This window comes from Mastigoproctus giganteus, chromosome 6 (assembly GCF_048544385.1).
Source record: "Mastigoproctus giganteus isolate SK-2022 chromosome 6, ASM4854438v1, whole genome shotgun sequence".
Classification (NCBI taxonomy): Eukaryota; Metazoa; Arthropoda; class Arachnida; order Uropygi; family Thelyphonidae; genus Mastigoproctus; species Mastigoproctus giganteus.
This window is the reverse complement of record NC_143580.1, coordinates 155,283,650-155,302,414: the sequence shown is the minus strand read 5'-3', so window position 1 is coordinate 155,302,414 and position 18,765 is coordinate 155,283,650. Positions and strand designations below refer to the sequence as shown.

Genomic DNA, 18,765 nt, shown 5'->3' with positions numbered 1-18,765 from the left:
AACTGGACGTATTATCTAGATGTTCTGGGGGCAAAGACGTTTCACGTGAGCGGGTAGCTAATATCAGGGAAGAGAGCCTAAAAAACTTCAAGGGTTGTGTTAGGGTTGTTAAATATACAAGAACAGTAAATCTTAATTGTTTATACAGTAACGTTAGAAGTGTCGTCAATAAAATGAGCGAATTCGAACTGCTGGTTAAAACAAGTAACGCGGACATAATAGGGCTTACAGAGACGTGGTGCCACCCGGAAATTGGGGATGATGATGAGTTTCAGTACGGCTTGTATAATGTATTTAGGAAGGATAGAGTAGATAGAAGGGGTGGTGGGGTAATGCTTCTTATCAGAAGCAGCCTGAATGCGATGATAGCTTACCCGGATTCAGACATTTCACATGCTAGTATAGAGTCTGTATGGTGTGAGATAGTTGGAAACAAAGGTATAATGCGAGTAGGAGTAATCTACAGACCAGGTGATTGTGGAGATTATGACAACAGCCTCTACATGCAAATGGAATGGGCAAGTAAGCGTCAATGCCTTATTATGGGTGATTTCAATTTTCCTCTAATTGATTGGAGTAAATGGGAAGGAAACTTGACATGGGGAACAAAAAATTTTTAAATCAACTAGATGACTGTTATTTGTATCAACATGTCAGGGAAAGTACTAGAGAAAAGCATATCCTAGACCTCATCATCAACACATGAATCAGATGACATAACAGGGCTGACAGTAGAGGAACCAGTAGCAGGTGATCACGGAGTTCTACGGTGGATGATGACGAGAGAGGTAGCAGAAGTAAAAGGCAAAGGATGTTTGTTGTTGTTTGTTATTTGGATTTTAGGAGCATTAGCAACTAAGGCCATATTGCTCCAGGATATGTGGTGATCATTCTCTGACCTTTCCACATCCTCCGTATTTGGTGGTGACGGGCTCGAACTCCGGTCTAATCAAGAAGCGTGTGCTACGCACTGCTGCTCCTTCCCACCTGGCTACGGAGGCGCCTAAAGGCAAAGGAATGGGTTTTAATTTCAGAAAAGGAAATTACGATGCCTTAAGGTACTACATGGCCTCTATTAACTGGGTAGATATCGCGCTGAGAATGAATACAATTGAACTGTGGTACGCTTTTAAAACATTAATCACAGATGCCTTGAATGCGTATATACCATTAAAAAAATACTCCACGAGAAGGGTTCCAAGTTGGATGAATAGTGAAGTTGCCACATTACTTGAGCAGAAAAAGGTGGCATGGAAAGGTTACAGAGCAATAAAAAGTACTGAAGCCTATAACAGCTACAAGGTGATCTGTAATAGAGCCACAGAAAAGGTTCGACAGGCAAAGGCAGTTTATGAGAAATCACTAGCAAACAGAGCAAAGAGGGGGGATAAAGAATTCTTCACATATATAAATGCCAAGAAGAGCAGGACAAACCAGATCAGACCTTTACGTAAGGGAAAGGGGATAGTAATAAATACACCAGCTGCCGTTGCAGATGAACTCAACAGTTATTTTGCATCGATATTTACAAATGAAAAGCCTTTTGTGGCAATGGGAAATTGAGGGAGCGAAGTTAAAAAATATGTAATTAATGATATTGAAATTTCGCAAGATTATTTAATGAAAAAACTTTCGAGCCTACACACCAGTAAGGCTCCTGGAGTTGATGGAATATACCCTATAATCTTAAGAGAGGCGGCAAGCGAGTGCATTGAACCATTGAGGCTAATTATGCGAGCATCACTGGACTCTGGGGAAATTCCCTTGGATTGGAAAAGTGCAAATGTATCTCCCATACATAAGGGTGGCTCTAAAAGTGAAGTTGGAAATTATTGACCTGTCAGTCTGACTTCAGTAGTAGGGAAAATCATGGAGGCAATGATCAAGGGTGGAATTCAGGATCATTTGGATCGAATTGAAATTCTCAAGGATACTCAGCATGGTTTTGTAAAGGGAAAATCATGTTTAACAAATCTGGTTCGCTATTTCGAAAGGGTCACTCACGAGCTGGATTTAGGGAATAATTTTGACATTGTTTATTTAGATTTCAGCAAAGCTTTTGACTCAGTCCCACATGAGCGGTTGCTTTATAAGCTGGAACAGGTTGGAATCACTGGGAAAATCCTTAGGTGGATAGAAGGATGGCTTCAGGGCAGGAGGCAGAGGGTTGTGATAAATGGCTATTCCTCAGATTGGGTTGATGTAAGAAGTGGGGTTCCCCAAGGATCAGTATTAGGACCACTGTTGTTTTTAATTTTCATAAACGACATTGATGAAGGGATAGAGGGCGTGATGTCTAAATTTGCAGATGATGTTAAAATTGGTAGAGTAGTTAATGATCACTGTCAAGCTGAGCTTCTTCAGAGAGACCTAGATAGACTTCAAGAATGGTCAGAAAAATGGCAGCTGTGCTTTAATCCAACAAAGTGTAAGGTATTACACCTGGGAAACAGTAATCCCAAAAAAACTTATTCACTTGGTGGAGTTCAACTAAACCCAGTACTGGAGGAAAGGGACTTGGGTGTTATGATACGGTCAGACATGAAATTCTCTGAGCATTGTAAACAGGTTGCATGGAAGGCCCATGGTGTCCTATCGATGATCTATCGAACTTTTGCAAGTAGAGATATTGACGTGATAATCCCATTATATAAGGCTTATGTTAGACCACACTTGGAATACTGTGTTCAAGTATGGAGACCGCACCTAAAGAAAGACATCGAGCTTTTTGAAAGGGTGCAAAGAAGGGTAACTTGCCTGGTGAGATCGGCAAAAGGGCGTCCTTATGAAGAAAGACTTCGAATATGTGAGTTGCAGAGTTTGGAAACTAGACACCTTAGAGGAGATTTGATTGAGGTGTTTAAGGCTCTGAGAGGCATCAGTAAAATGAATGAGGCGAAATTTTCAAGATTATAAATGATGCTAGAACCAGGGGACATAAATTCAAGTTACGGGGGGAAATGTTTAGATTGGACTGCAGGAAGTTTTATTTTAGCCAGCGAGTTATAAATTACTGGAATAAGTTGCCTTCATGGGTGGTAGAGGCCGACAGTTTGGGGAAATCCAAAGGTCATCTGGATAGTACTTTCGGGTAAGGGAAGCGCATAGGATGATAGGTTTAATTTCCTTTTTATTTATATTTTATTTATTTTTTTTTATTTATTAATTATTATTATTTAGTTATTTATTTTTTTTTTTTTTTGTTTTTATCATTGTTTTGTTCGGATTTTTTTTTTTTTTTTGGCTGGTGCAGCATAAGCCATAGGCTTTCTTGCACCATGCAGCCGTTACTAATACTAAATCCGATTGGTATTTACCATGGAGTGCGTTGAAGTGCCTTTCTAAATTTCTTCTTTTGGGTATAGCCACGGAAGCATTGCAAATCAAATGGCAACATTTTTCTTTCACCATTACAAAAAAAGTATTCTAGTTCCCACTCTTAATGAAAATGATACGTTTTACTCTTTTTCGTAGTATTCGTTTTAAATCAAAAGGTATTAAATTAACATATAAGTACTGTCCAGTTATTAAATCAGCAAAAGCAATGCTTACTGATTAAAACACTAAGTTGCACGAACCAGAAAAATATTCTGTCTGAATAGCTAACGTAGGATAATTGATGAAGAGGATTCCCAAATGAGAAAGTTGTTTCCAAAATAACCGGACAAACACACCACCGTTTATTGCTCTGTTTGGTTATATCCTTATAAGAATCAGTTTTGAATGCCTTTGTGATATTTCTCTAAAGCTATTTTTGGAAGCCATGACCATAAAACAATAAAAACAATTTGCACTTTCCGGTTTATTGGGCTTTTCTGTTAGTGCTATCAAATTATAAACAGGTAGTAAACTCAACCTCATTGCATTTGCAATAATACCAACAGATGGAATTCTATGGGATTTTACGTTATTATGGTGAAACGTGTTTCTCCTTCAATGAAATCTTCAATCATGCAAAGAAAAATAAATAAATAAATAAAATAAATTTTCAAAATCTGCTCTTCATTCCTATTTTGAAGCTTCTTAAAAAAAAAAAAAAATAAATAAATAAATAACACGCAGGTATCAAAACCCGCTGCGCAATATAAAATTTTGGTAGTATACCCGACTGTGCAAATCGAGGGATGACTGTATATTTAAAATTCTTCGTGATTGACGGAAATTAAAGCCACAATCGACTGGTAGATTGCGATCAACTCGTTGGCCACCCCTGCTCTAAATGGTGCATTCTCTTGTTATTCAACCAAGTATGCTGTATTTCTACTTTTGATTGATCACTGAAATTCATAAATAGTGACATAATACCTCTTTCACATCCACTTCAGATCCATTGATTTGATGTTAATATGCACGATTGGATATAAAACAGAACTTCAGTAAGCTTAACATGATGGCAAAAGTCACACAACACAATAATTAGGTATTTAATCATCATAGACACAAAAATTGGAAAATATTAACATTACAATTAATGTTGGCCAACAAGGCAGGATTCACTGTATATTTTTACTCAAAAAAAAATGTACCTGATAAAGTTACTTGCATATACAAAATCTGACAAATGATACCTCCAAAAGGCCCACAGCAATAGAAAGTGCCACACCAGTAGAACGGAGAGGTCTTTTACTCTGGGCAACTGGCCATGGATCACGCTGGAGTTCCCCAAGCAAATCAGTCAAACTCATATCGCACTTGTGAAGAGGTTGCAAAAATCTACAATTTAATAATTTTTAATGGACATCATTAGTTTTTTTAAAACATAAAAAATTAAAAATTATTTTTAAAAACTATCAATCCAATATTTGTGTATCACACTGCAAGTGTATGTGTATCCTCTCTAAAACAAGGCTGAAATACTAAGCTCTGAAACTACAAATTTTCTCTTTTATTATCATTCAAAAATAGCCATGCAATTAACAATCGAGAATTCAAAATCAGTTCCTCTTGAATGAACATTTGTTCTTGTATGAAACTGAAATAACATGTAAAAACAGTATAAATAAAAGTAATGGTAATCAATGTGGTTAGCAAACAAGGGAGCCATAAGTCTGAAGAGCAAGAAATAATTATGGATCTGGGACAAAATTTTCACCCTGCACCTTTCTTTGCAAATTAATTAATGGCCTCAGACATTTCTCTCAAGTTACCCAGGAATGCTATCCATCTTCCTGTGATAGAAGCTATGCTATAAATATTAGGTCTTACATGAATCAATGGAAATCATCACTATACCCAACGTCTAGCTAGATTATATACTTAGTAAGAAAGTATCCGAAATTTTTTCAGAAGAGTTCCTTTTAAAAAAGCAATCATGTTCTTTTTAGAGTACAAAAATCATTACCTGAAAAGGCAAATCCACTGATGCTGCTAGGACAGCTATGTTGACACTTATCTAGCCCTCATCAGCTGGCAGGTGGTCTAACTAGTCATAATATTTTTAAATGGCAAATTCAACTTTTCAAATGATGATGTACAATTTAAAAGGATATCAGGAACTTAAACAGAACCATGCATAATGGTATTTGTCTCAAACATGAACACAAGACTGATCCTTAATGCCAAGTACATGACCTGTCCTCAGTGGGAGCTGTTGTTGCAATGAAGGTTTAATGGAACATGGCCTATGACCAAATTGTGCCCGTTACTGTGGAGTGACAGACACAATTCACACTCAATGAGAATATGCTTAACTGTAAGCAGGGGTACTGCAGTGCAAGCAATGTGGGGAATCCTCTCCCAGCAGTAAAAAGAGGTATATTAAATGCATAATAGAATGCAAAACCTCTTCCTGCTTGTTTAATCAGAAACTTGAGGGAGCTTGTTATATGTCTGCATATGCACCATTTGAAACCATGGTTACACATATCATATGATTGGCTTGTAATCAAGTATGGGATGGAATCAAAGCCACAAGTATGCCTTGCTACTTGATCTATGCATTTGTTTCCCAGTAATTCAACATGCCCAGGTATCTAGCAAAACTTAGCAGTCAGTTCATTTTCAATGAGATGAAGTAACAGATATCCAATTTGTGTCAGAAGTGGAAGGAAAGTCAGAGATTTATTTTGTAGGACCATTCACTGTACATAGAGTCTGTATATATTATGAACTATGAACTTAAGATTATTAAGAAGGGATAAAGCCATCTTGTTTGCATAGAGTTTAGCTTTAAACACATTGTATTCAAGTGGTAACATGACAGAAACAGTAGATGGAGGAAGGATTACTGCTGCTTCCACAGATGTCAGTTTTTTTGAGCTGTCTGTATATATAACTGAAGAGCTTATACATTGGCCAACTTGTTAGTTGAATGCAACTGTCTAGAATTTTGGCTTGTTGGGGAGTGCCCCCCCCCAACCGCTGACAAAAATAGTCATTGTAAGGAGGTATAATGTAGTGTCCATGGTGGTTGTATAGTGTCTGTGACTTTGGAGATATTTGGAAGATGGAAATTCCACTGTTGTGTTAGTTCTTATAACTGGATTCCTGCAGGTTTATTTTTATTGGGTTTGTTTCTATATATGTTTACCCACTGTAATCAAACTGATATATCCAGATGGGATGAGAAGGGAGACTAGGTAAATTGGCTGCAGTTAAGAAGCAGTACCTTTCTCCTAAGGTGTGGCAGAGGTCCATGGGCATTTATGTAAAACTTTGAAATGGGGATGTCTTGAATGTTCTTATGGCAATCCTGAGAGCACTATGCTGGACTGGATTCAGCCACACCAAAGCTTACACAAAGACTGAAACTGGTTCCGATTAAGGTTCAATATAGGTGTAGCAGTGTAAAGTGATCTGCACTCCATGTCATAAAAATGATAAATTTAAATAAATATGTTCATCTTTTTCATACACTGAGTTTGCATTTGCATTATATGTGACTAGAAGATAAGGTTAGTATACACACTAGGCCTAAGAAATGGATACTGTTGCCAAGTGGTATTAGCTAGGTTCCCAGCATTAGCTCAGGATCTGTATGGAGTTAATGCTTTTTTGTAAAAGTGGGTGGTAGTGGTTTTTATGCAGAGGCAGTAACCATTGTAGCACATCCATGACTCTATTTTGTTTATTGACAAATGAAGTTATCATTCAATGGAACACATTTTGTGAATGGCAGGACATTCTAAGATATCTATCTGCATGTAGATAGGTGTCAAATTAGCTGAGGCACCTCTGTTAGATTGTTTATTCTTATCACAAAAAAGATAGCACTAAGAACTGTTCTTTTTTGAGACCACTTCTTATTGGACAACTGTTCATAACAGAGCATTGCAGTAATGCATTTGAAAAGTTCTGTTCTGGAGAAAGTGCAGCATGATTAGTGGCAAATAATCTGAAGTCCCTTGGCATACAGATTTTGAATACCATAATTCCAGTTGGTATTAAAGGCTTTTTAAATGCTGAGGCAGACCATGAAAAGATGTTCATTTTGGATAAAAAGGTTCTATATGTTGAATTCTGCCCTGATTATAGAGTTTAGCAAAGACCCTTTTTTTGGAAGTACTGGATTGTATTCATCACAATTGAGACTCTACATACCATATTAATCAATTGTGAATCATTTTTCCTTACCAAGGCAAACTGCTAAGAGATATTGGTCGATAGTTTTGTGGATTTCAGTGATCCTTCCCAGGTTTAGGAAAGGCTGTGCTTATTGAGTGGCATCAAGAATGAGGGTATCCAGTTAAAATATATCAATAATGAATTCAGAGCTTTCTTTTCAAGGTGCTAAAGCATGAGATAATATAGCCTGTCAGGTTCTGGTGCAATGTGTGATGATCTGTTTAGGAAACTCTCTAGCTCAAAAACTGTAAAACACTAGTTGAATGGAAGAGGTACCATTGTATTGAAGTTTAGATTATACCATTCTGTGTTGGCTTTTTCTAGTTTAAAGGCTGACTCGCATGCTGATATGGATGAGATTTGAGCAAAGGATTCTGCCAGGGTATTTCCAATTTCCACTGAAAGGAAAAAGTCTTTACCGCTCCAATTTAGAACAGGTGTTGACACCGGAAGGGATTTACTATTCAGTTTTATTATTTTGTTCCAGCTTTTTTTATTTGAACAAATTTTTCTAACAGTGGAAAGCAAATTGGATCAATGAGTTTTTCGCTCCCCCCCCCCCATACATAGCACCTCTTAGCTTTAAGTTTCTTAAAATTAATCAGGTTGTCAGTGCTTTGAAACTTGCTTGGCATTTGGGGCCTTCTTCAGTGGGAGCAGAAGGATCATTCTCATGATCAAAATCAAATGCAGCAAATTAGAATATGAATTTTATTTCTCAACTACTGTGTTGAAATATCCACTTACAATCCTATAATACTGAATGTTACGGAGTGTTGATGTCAGCAACAGAGGTAAAGAAATTTGGTATATCTCATGAGGATGTGAACCTGTGACATGATAATAATGTCACACTGATATCCTTTGCTATGCTGGACTGACTATAATCAAGACGAATTTGTCAATTACATTTATCGTACCTCATTTTACATCATAATTTTGCTGTATTATTCACCAAAGTATGTGCAGTCACTGAAAATTTATATCCAGAACACAATCTATTGGTCTATAAATAAATAAATAAAATTTAAAAAAATAGAAATTGTCTGGACCATCATCCATTGCACAGATTTCTTTAAGACCTTGAGAAAGAGTATATTTATTAAACTCGCTATTAATCATCAAAAATAAAATAAAAAAAGGTTCCAATATATTCAGGTAATGTTTACAAATATATGAATTTTACCTGAATAAACCAACTGCCTAGTCATAAAACTTTAAAAAGATAAATCTGAGCAAAGAAAATCAAAAGCACATAAATTCAAAAGAATATTTTGAAATTAACTACAAAAATACAATATTCAATAAAATTATCTGTCCCCTTCTGCAGCTTGCTCTTTCAAAAAGTGTAAAATTCGAAATTAAAATACAATATAATACAAAATAAAATAAATAAAAAAATTTTATAAAGGAAGATTTCCCACATAGTCAGGTCTATGGCAGAGTTTAAGGCAACGTTTCCCAACCTTTTTCGAGTTGTGACCCCCTTTTATAATAGCCAAGTAACCTGCGACCGTCGTCACATTTGCATAAAAAGGCATTTTTAATAGGGTAAAGAAAACACATTAAAAATAGATTTTTCAGAATATAATTCTAACCTCATATTTAATGCGATGGTTGTACTTGCATCTGGGCAACCAGCTTCAAAATTCGCAGCTAAGTGTTTGTTAAAGACAACCTCATGTCATCCTCAACATTCAGTCTGTTTCTTGCCTTTGTTTTGATATGAAGAAGCATTAAAAATCCACTCTCACAGAGATCATCATCATCAGCCATTTTCAATCCACTGCAGGATGAAGGCCTCTCCAGCAACGTTCCAGCTTCTTCTGTTTTGAGAACTGGCCATCCATTTACTACTCAAAAACTCATGAATTTCATCTATCCATCTCCGCCTTTATCTTCCAGGTTTTCTTTTAGCTCCTCTTGGGTACCATTCTGTTATTTTCTTAGTCCATCTGTCATCATGTCTTCGAGCTATGTGTCCTGCCCAAGACCATTTTAGTTCTTTAGTTTTGATAAGAATATCCTTTACTTGAGTTTGCTGCCTAATCCATGTGTTTCTCTTCTTATCTAACAGTCTGATTCCCAATATAATTTGTTCCATTCTCTGCTGTATAGTTTTCAGCTTCTCTTCCATTCTTTTGATAAGTGCCCAAGTTTCACTTCCATAAGTCATGGTGGGGAGTATACATTGGTTCATTATTTTACATTTCAGACAAACTGGGATACTGCTCTTCAGTATGTGACTATATTTCCTGAATGCTATCCATCCAAAATTTATTCTTCTTTTGACTTCCAGCCATTTATTATTATTACAGCTAATAACTTGTCCCATATATATGACTTGTCCCAGTATATGACTCCACCTTTTCAATTACTGCTCCTTCAATCATTATTTCCCTTTCTGTGGCATACTTGTTCATCATTACTTTTGTTTTAGCCATATTCATCTTTAGTCCAAAATCCTTACTAACTGTGCATAACTGATTTAAGATTTTCCTCTAATTCTTTGGGATCGTGGCTTATGACCACAATGTCATCTGCAAATCATAAATGGTTTAGGTACTCTCCGTTCACATTGACTTCTTTCTAAGACCAGTCTAATCTTCTGAAAGCTACCTCAAGGGCAGCAGTAAACAGCTTCGGAGATATTGTGTCTCCTTGTCGAACTCTTTTCTTGATTTTAAATTTCCTACTGTCTTTGTCTAGTCTAATAAAGGAGGTAGCACTCTCATATATTTTCTTCAAAATCATAATATGTGGGGTATCTATGCCTTGTCTTTTCCAGTGCCCAAAACATTGCCTTATGCTGTATGGAGTAAAATGCCTTTTCATAATCCACAAATGCCAGGTATAATGGTGTTTTATATTCATTTGCTTTCTCCATTAGCTGTGATATTACGTGAAGGTGATCCATAGTTGAGAATCCTGTCCTAAAGCCAGCTTGCTCTTTCGGTTGATTCTCATCAAGTATTCTTTCTAATCTGTTAGTAATGACCCTTGTGAACAACTTGTAGATGTGGGATAACAAGCCAATTTCTGATTTATCTCCTTTCTTATGCAGCAAAACTATGATTGCATTATTCCACTGCTTAGGTGTCACACCTTTTCTAATGCACTTGTGAAGAGTCTTGCCACTTTTTGTGTTATGTCTCTTCCTCCCAATTTTAACAACTCTACGGTAACTTCATCTTCCCACGGGGCTTTCTGATTCTTCATTTTCTACCTCATCAGGAAGAATATCGGGTATGTCGTATGTGTTGCTACTTTGCAATCCATCTTCCCCACTGCTGGCATCATTTCCTCGCTCCTTGTTCCTTCAAGATATTCCACACCAAACGCAATTTTTTTGGGCATGTAAAATGGGTTTCATAAAAAAAAAAGTACAGATTTTACTTTGTATTCCACCTTCCCCACTGCTGGCATCATTCCCTACATATCTACATCGTCCTACATATCTCACAGAGATATGTAGAGGCAAATGGAAGTAAAACTCTAAAGGCAAGCACGGTGACATTTGGATATGACTGATACACAGCAAACCAGAACTGAGTCAGCAATTTTTCATAAAATAAATTACGTGTCGGGGAACTGTTCTGCAGATCCAAGAATTCATCCTGTACTTCATAGGGGAATGCTGGCTACATTCAGGGAAGCAGAGAATGGGTTTTGTACCAGTAGTGCAGCTTCTTCTTCTGTAAGCTCGGGGAAGTACCGCTGAAATTCCTTTTCAGGGGATTCAAGGTGCCCAATAATCTCCTCCAGTTCACCTTCAGATTCCTCTACCACACTGCAGTTTTTCAAACATGGCAATGTTTCCAAGATTTACTTTCCGAAGACAGTTTTGCAGCTTGGATACAAATACCTGAAGATTGTCTTGAAATTGGATAATGTGTGTTTACTTTCCCTGAAGTTTCAGGTTCAGCTTATTTAGCTGGTCTTAAATGTCTGCTAAGTAAGCAACTCTTTTCTTCCAAGCTTCATCATTAAAGTAAGCCACAAGGTCATGTTTCCCTTGCACTTCCAGGAACAACTTGATTTCATCTTTCAACTCAAAGACACGATTGACAACATTTCCTTTTGACAACCAGCGTACAGCAGTGTAGAAAAGAAGAACCTCATGATAAGAATTCATGTCTTACAGAGTTCTTTAAACAGACGGGTGTTGAGGGCTCCAGATTTGATGTAATTCACAATTTTATTCAGAGAATCAAGTACCTCTTGCAGAGGAGCTGGAAGAGTCTTACTGGCAAGAGCATATCGGTGAATCATGCAGCAAATGCCCTTTGCTTGGGGCGCAAGTTCCTTCACTTTTGTCTGAAAGTCCGACTTTGACCCTAGCATAGCTGGTGCTCCATCTGTACAAACCCCACACGTTTTTCCATTGCAGTCCTCCAGTTTCACAAAAGGTATTTATCTTCTTCATAATATCTTCACCTTTTGTAGTAGTTTCAAGAGCACTACAAAACAGGAACTCTTCTTTGATGTCACCTGAATGAACATATTTCATGAAGACAAGCATTCATCAACCTGAAAAGAAAACAATGGAGAAACTTTGATTTCATCCAAAACCCGCTCTTTCATGTCTACGGACACATCTGAAAGGCACCTCTGAATTGTGTTAGCGGACAGAGATATTTGTCGGATCATTATCTCGCTGGCTTCCCCAAGAATTAACGTCATCTTCAACTTGCAGGGTTTGATGACCGTTTCTCCAATCGTGTAAGTTTTTTTTTGTTTGGCAATTTCCAATGTGACTTCATATGATGCTTGCACTGCTGCTGTGTTGAAAACTGAAAACTTCCTGCAGGATCAAGTCTCTGACACTTGAGATCAGTTTCATGCCATCGAAAGAACTCCAAATCCTTTTTAGTATGTTCTGAATGCTTTGTCTCTAAGTGACGTTTCAGTTTTGGAGGTTTCATAGATTCAGCACTGAGAATAACATTGCAAAAAATGCATTGTGGCTATTCTATGCCATTGCTGATCAAGGTGGTAAAGCTTAATTTTAGTTAAGTCTTCTGAATATTTATGTCTTTCTCCATGGGCATGGATTTAGGACTGATGATGACTTACTGATGCTCTTTAGATTTTATGAAGTGCAAGCAGTATTTTGCATCATAGTGAATATTTTTTTCCGTTTACTATTTCCAAACAACTCATAAAAAATTCATTAATTCTTTGTTTTAGTTATAATGTGGATGTTTAAGTTGTTGTCCAACACTCATAATATCAAAGATGCACTGTGCTTATATTTCAGTAAAGTTTTTCATACTGCTCTACATGAATGATGTAACACAAATTGTAGCTGTGTGGCAGGAGACAGAGTAGTTATTAATGTTGACTGCTCTTCACAGACAATGTTTTAAGTTATGGTACCACATAGTTCAGTGTTGGGCCCTTACTGTTTTTATTAACTATATCAGTATTGTTAATAATTATTAACAATACTAATATAGGCATAGCAAGTATAATTTTTAAATTTGCTGATGATATAAAGGTGGGAAGGGTGGTAAGGTAGCTGTGATCAGGTGTAAATACTCCAGCAAGACCTGTATAAATGAAACAGATGGGCTGAAAAATGGCAAGTGTAGTTTACTTTCCATACCGAAGTTTAATATTGAGTAATAAAAATTCCAGAATAACATACCATTTGGATGATGCTAAACTTAAGGTAGAAGAGAATGAAAAACCAAGGGATCCTTTTCATTGGGTCAGATATTGTAGTCATGAAAAACAAAGTATTGTGAGCAGTCAGACAGGCTGTTGAGACAGCTCATGAGATTGTGTCAACAACAAAGTGGAACTTTGCAGAAGGACAAAGATTATCCCACCGAACATATCAATGGCTGCACATAGGTATGGAAGCCTCATATTAAGAAGAATCTGAAAAACCTGTACATCATTTATAACATTTAGAAAAGCAAATACAGTTGAACTTCCCAATAATGAATTCGATAAATCTGGCGAAAAAATTCGTTATAGAGAAATTTCGTTATACAGAGAATATCTTTTTTATTAGAAATTGTTATCTAATTAGAAAATGAAAACGAATCTACATTTATTTTTAATGTATTTTATTTCAAAAACATACTTATTTAAATTACGTTTACACAATTTTCGCCGGTAAATATCACAAATTAAAAAAATCTGTAATTTTCGTTTGCACAGTACAATTAAAAAATTGTCTGATTCTCAAAGAAAACCTCACATTTGTTCAGAGCATTAAAAACATTATCAGGAACATTTTTAACAAAACTGTAGAGCCACATGAACCGTTTTAAAAGCGTTAATCATTTCTTCGCGAGTTGGCTTTTCTGCGGATTGTTCTAATGCGTCTTCAGCGTCATCGTTAATTTCTTCATGATCATGGTCGCGTCTAACACTGTTCAGCAGTATTTCATCTTCATTTGGATGTTCTGCTGTAATTTACATAACTATCCAGTGTTATTTCATTTTCGATGTTTCCAGACAATTCTAATAATGTCCAAAAGTTTTTCAGTTGTGAAAGGGGCAGTTCATCTTGTTCATCCAGTCGTTGTTCGACTTCTGTATTCAATGCAAATCCTGCTTTCGAAAAACAATTTTGAATAGTGTATTCAGTGACATCGTTTGTCCAAACTTTTGCCAGTTCAGATTGTTTTGTTTGTTTTGTTTGGTTTTTAGGAGCATTAGCAACTAAGGCCATATTGCTCCGGGAAATGCGGTGGTCATTCCCTGACCTTTCCGCATCTTCTGTATTTGGTGGTGATGGACTCGAACCCCGGTCTAATCAAGAAGCGTGTGCTACGCACTGCTGCTCCTTCCCACCTGGCTACGGAGGCGCCGCCAGTTCAGAGATGCAATTTCTAAGGTTAATTGTAACCTCCAAGTTTCTATTTTCTGATAACGCATTGACAATCTTCATTATTATTCTCTTTCAAAAATGAAATTTAAAATTTTTAATAATGCCTTGGTCCATTGGCTGGAGTTTTGACGTTACATTTGGTGGTAAAAACAACTTCGCACTTTTAAGTTTGCCAGAAATATTGGCAGGATGCGTCGGACAGTTGTCAGTTACCAACACGATTTTCCTTTTTTCTTTTGTTATACACTTGTCTAGTTTTAATATCCATTCTTCAAAAATATCACTTGTCATCCATGCTTTTTTATTAAAAGGTGTAGTCAACTTCCAAAGATTTTGTGCCTCTAAAACATCATGGGTTTTTTGATATTCCGATGACTAAAAGTCTTAATTTTTCACTTCCTGTCATATTTGCTCCAACTAGCACAGTGATTCTTTCTTTGCTTTGTTTCCCACCAAAAACATTTATCATCCTTAAAAGCAAGTGTTCTATTCGGTCAACATTTAAAGAATAAACCCATTTCGTCAGCATTAGAAACATCCTTATGCTCATATTCTTCCAAAATCTTCTTTAAGGTATTGTTCCTCCATCTGTTGCAATCTTCTTCGCTTACATTAACACTTTCTCCACAAATAACCTTTTCCACAATTCCGTGGCGCTTCTTAAATTTATCTAGCCACCCAGTGCTCGCATTAAATTCTGTATGTCCAAGGGACTGTGCAAATTTCAGAGCTTGTTGATTAATTACTAGGCCCGATATTGGGATATTCTTTTCACATATCATTTGCACCCATTTTAGAACAACTTTATCAACATCTTTGTATATACACAGCTTAATTTGCTTCTTGCCTACTCCTTCTTCAATTGCATTTAAAATTGATTCTCGATTTTTTAAAATCGTAGATAAACTGCTCGGAGATATGCCATATTTCTCCGCAACATCTTTTTTCTTAAAACCCCGGTCAATATCATAACAATCTTTGCTTTATCATTAACACTTAAACACTTTCTCTTCGACATTGTTTTTGCAATTGTAAAAATTACTGGACTGCAGCTCTTGCCGATACATACACAGCAAACTTCGCTGCGCTGGCCATATAGTGAATTGTTAGTACTGTACCGCCTACTCAATGACATCCGCTTGCCAATTCAACAGTATCACTCACTTTGAAGAAATATACGACTTTGTGAATTTCTTTTATTCTGCTTTCATTCATATATACACAAAAGAAAATTTATGATTAACGTATGCTGTATGTTACTTTTCAGGAAAAAAAACAAGAGCATATATCCTATGTGATTGATGACGAACCAAGGGAAAAAAAAAAAAAAAAAGTTCATGAAAACCATCTACTGGGGGTCCAGTTAGACGAGAACGGACATATCATATAATGATTGACATGAAGGTCGCATGGTACAGTTGAGGTGAGAAACGAAGGTCATTCAGTAGGCGTTACTAAAAACCGACTATGGTAGCATTCTATGTATTGCCGCCGCAGCATGCTAAAGGTTTACCGCAACGAATTTCATTTTCCCCTGAGCCAACATCAATTTACAAATCTACCCTATTTATTGTAAAGTTTACGACCACTTTTAAGAAAACCCATTTGGTTTAATAACCGTAACAAAAATGAAACAAAGACCATCCTACGGGCGTCAATGGCCACAAGTGTTCACTAAAAGGATGATTATTTAATTCCAGATGCTAATGCCCAATTTCAGAAGGAAGGAAGTGGCTGTTTAGCAGTAAATGCTTGCAAATCTTCAAAAATGCTTTTTAAAAAATTCGTTATAGAGAGACTAACACTTTGTTACATGGGGTTAATTTTACATGTAATTTCGTTTCAAGGTGCAACGTTTTGCGAAAAAATTCGTAATATAGAGAAATTCGTTAAATAGAAGTTCGTAATAGAGAAGTTCCACTGTATATTGTATTAGATAGAGGCACAAAAGAGTACTCTTACCAAAGATTTAAGTTCTGTAAACTGCATCTGAAAATTCAGCACCCGAGATTTAAGTATTTAAGGATTTAAATGGGTTACGTAAACTAAATGCTAATAGCACTTTACCCTTTTTCATACACATGCTGCACACGAGGCTGATTTAAATGGGAAAAGGAGGATGTATCTGCAGAAATTTGTTTACAGCCAGGACAAAAAAACTTCTTTCTTTCACCTGGTGTTGTGGAAGTGGAGAGCTTGAATAAATTTAAAGAATAACAAATTATTAGAAGGATGGGCAAATAAAGCGAGTAATTTATTTATTTAATTATTTTAAGGGTGGTGTATAAGTTCGTTTCCTTGCATCCCTTTGTTACTAATACAAAAATAAAAAAATCAAACTAACAAGAAACTCAACCCATGGGTCTGCCCATAGATAAATAACAAAACCTACTAATGGAAGAAAAATGACACAAAATAAGAAATTTTTGGTGAACTAGAGTGATAACTTCATGAATGCATATGCCACTGTGAAAATACACATCAATTGAAGTTTCAAAAGAATTTTGCAGTTTCTTACTTTATATTTTTTGAAATATTTTGAAACAAAATTGTGAAAAGGTAATACCTATTTGCTGGTGGAATTGGCTGACTACCAGGACCTCTAGGCTGCTGATGAGGAACTGCCTGTTGCTGCTGCTGTTGCTGTTGCTGAAGCTTTCCAATACCCAGCATATCCTAGGAAAGGAAAAAAAAAAAGAAGAAATATACAGAATATAGAACTGCATACTTCATCAAGGTGCATGAAAATGAAAATCCGACAATGTGAATAAAGGGAAAATGATTTGCATGACACAATATTTCAAATGTGGTTTCATAAATGCCTGTATATGGTGACATTACTACTGAAGCTAAGCATAGGAGCAGCGTGTTTTTTTTTTTTGTGCTAGAAATAAGATAGGACTGAATTTTAGGATTGAGTTAACTAATTTATTTCGACTCATTGGAGAATTATCTGAAGATAGGCATTTACGGCACTGGTGGTGGATATTCAAGAAGTTGAGGCTGTTTGTACAGAACAAGGTTTCTCAAACTGGAATGTGCCATGTACTATGCAATCAGACAAACTAGGGATGGGATCTCCAGTTGAAGAAAGTCATTAATATAAAGGAGGAAAACAGTGAGAGAAAGAAGCTTGGGGAATACCAGCATTCAGAGAGAAAACTGGATACACAACTGCAAAAAACAGCCAGCAGGCCAAAAGATAAGCTTGTTTAGAAGTACTTTATGACAATCAAAGGTCTTAGAATGTCAAGAGCAACTACTTCAGTTTCATGAAACTTTTCTATCAAATCTGTTCAAAGATGAGTAACACATAAGCCAATATATCACCACTAGATCAACGCTGATGGAATTTATATTTTCAATCACTGATCAAATAGGTTTCTATATATTTTAAGAGCTGGCAACTGATGGATTTCTCCATTACTATGGAAAAGTAAGTGCAGTGTTTTTGTCTGGCAGCACCAGGGGTTTGCAATGAGCAATAACTGGAGAGGCAAAATTTTTCACTATTTTTAGAAACTGGCTGGATATGAGCAAATTTCCAAGCAGATGGAAAAATGCCGCAAAAGTATAGGATTTGAGAACAAGTGGAGAAATGCCATCAGGACCTGGAGTGGTCTAGATCAAAGGTTCCTAAACTCGGTTAACGGTGCCACTAGGCAAAAATAAATACCTAACAGTTCTGTTTATTAAGTAGTTAGGTCCAAACAACTTAATAAGTAATGTTGAAACTGTGAACTACCTAGAGCTAGTCGTTCACACGATGTCCGACAGATGTCGAGTATCAGCATTTCCCTCAAAAATTTTAAACATCCCGCAGCACCCCTGTGAGTTTGCTGCGGCACCCTGGAGCACAACAGCACACAGTTTTGGAACCACTCGTGTAGACCGTTTAGAATTCTTTGAACAACATTTTTATGTAAGAAGCCATAGGAGACAATGAGTGGAGTGTATTGTTTATGACAGGAGAAGGCTTACCAAGGATGTTGATACAAAAATTAGAAGAAAAATAAGATACTGGTATGTTCAGCTTCGTCTTTAGCTGATGATGCAACAGAGGTGGGAATATTGACAGATAGAAGTCACTGAAATAATAGCTTTGGCGAGAGACCAAAATGCTCAACTACTATTTGGAAAAGACAAGTTTTCTATTCTTAGCCTATTAATAACTGCTGCAAGCTTTACTGTAGGGAGAAAATGAAACTGGAGATTTCAATACAAGCCAATTGTAATATGCTACTCTTATCTTGAATAGCCTTAGCACATTTAGTGGAAAAACCTAAGTTTAGATAAAGGAGGACATTTTAAGGTAGAACACTTAATGAAATGCTCTAATGCATGGAATAAAGCAT

The 18,765-nt window shown here is 36.5% G+C and overlaps 1 protein-coding gene across 3 annotated transcripts in view; it reads right to left on the bottom strand.

Moving 5' to 3' along the window:
* Sec23 (transport protein Sec23) overlaps positions 1–18,765 on the bottom strand; it is a 250,336-nt gene that overhangs the window by 154,415 nt on the left and 77,156 nt on the right. For all 3 annotated transcript variants that reach the window (XM_090376546.1, XM_090376548.1, XM_090376547.1), the window contains exons 8-9: positions 16,977–17,086; positions 4,569–4,713 (exon numbers count right to left, since the gene is read on the bottom strand). In XM_090376546.1, the coding sequence (XP_090232672.1) occupies positions 4,569–4,713; positions 16,977–17,086 (255 nt within the window). The remainder of the gene's footprint in view (positions 1–4,568; positions 4,714–16,976; positions 17,087–18,765) is intronic.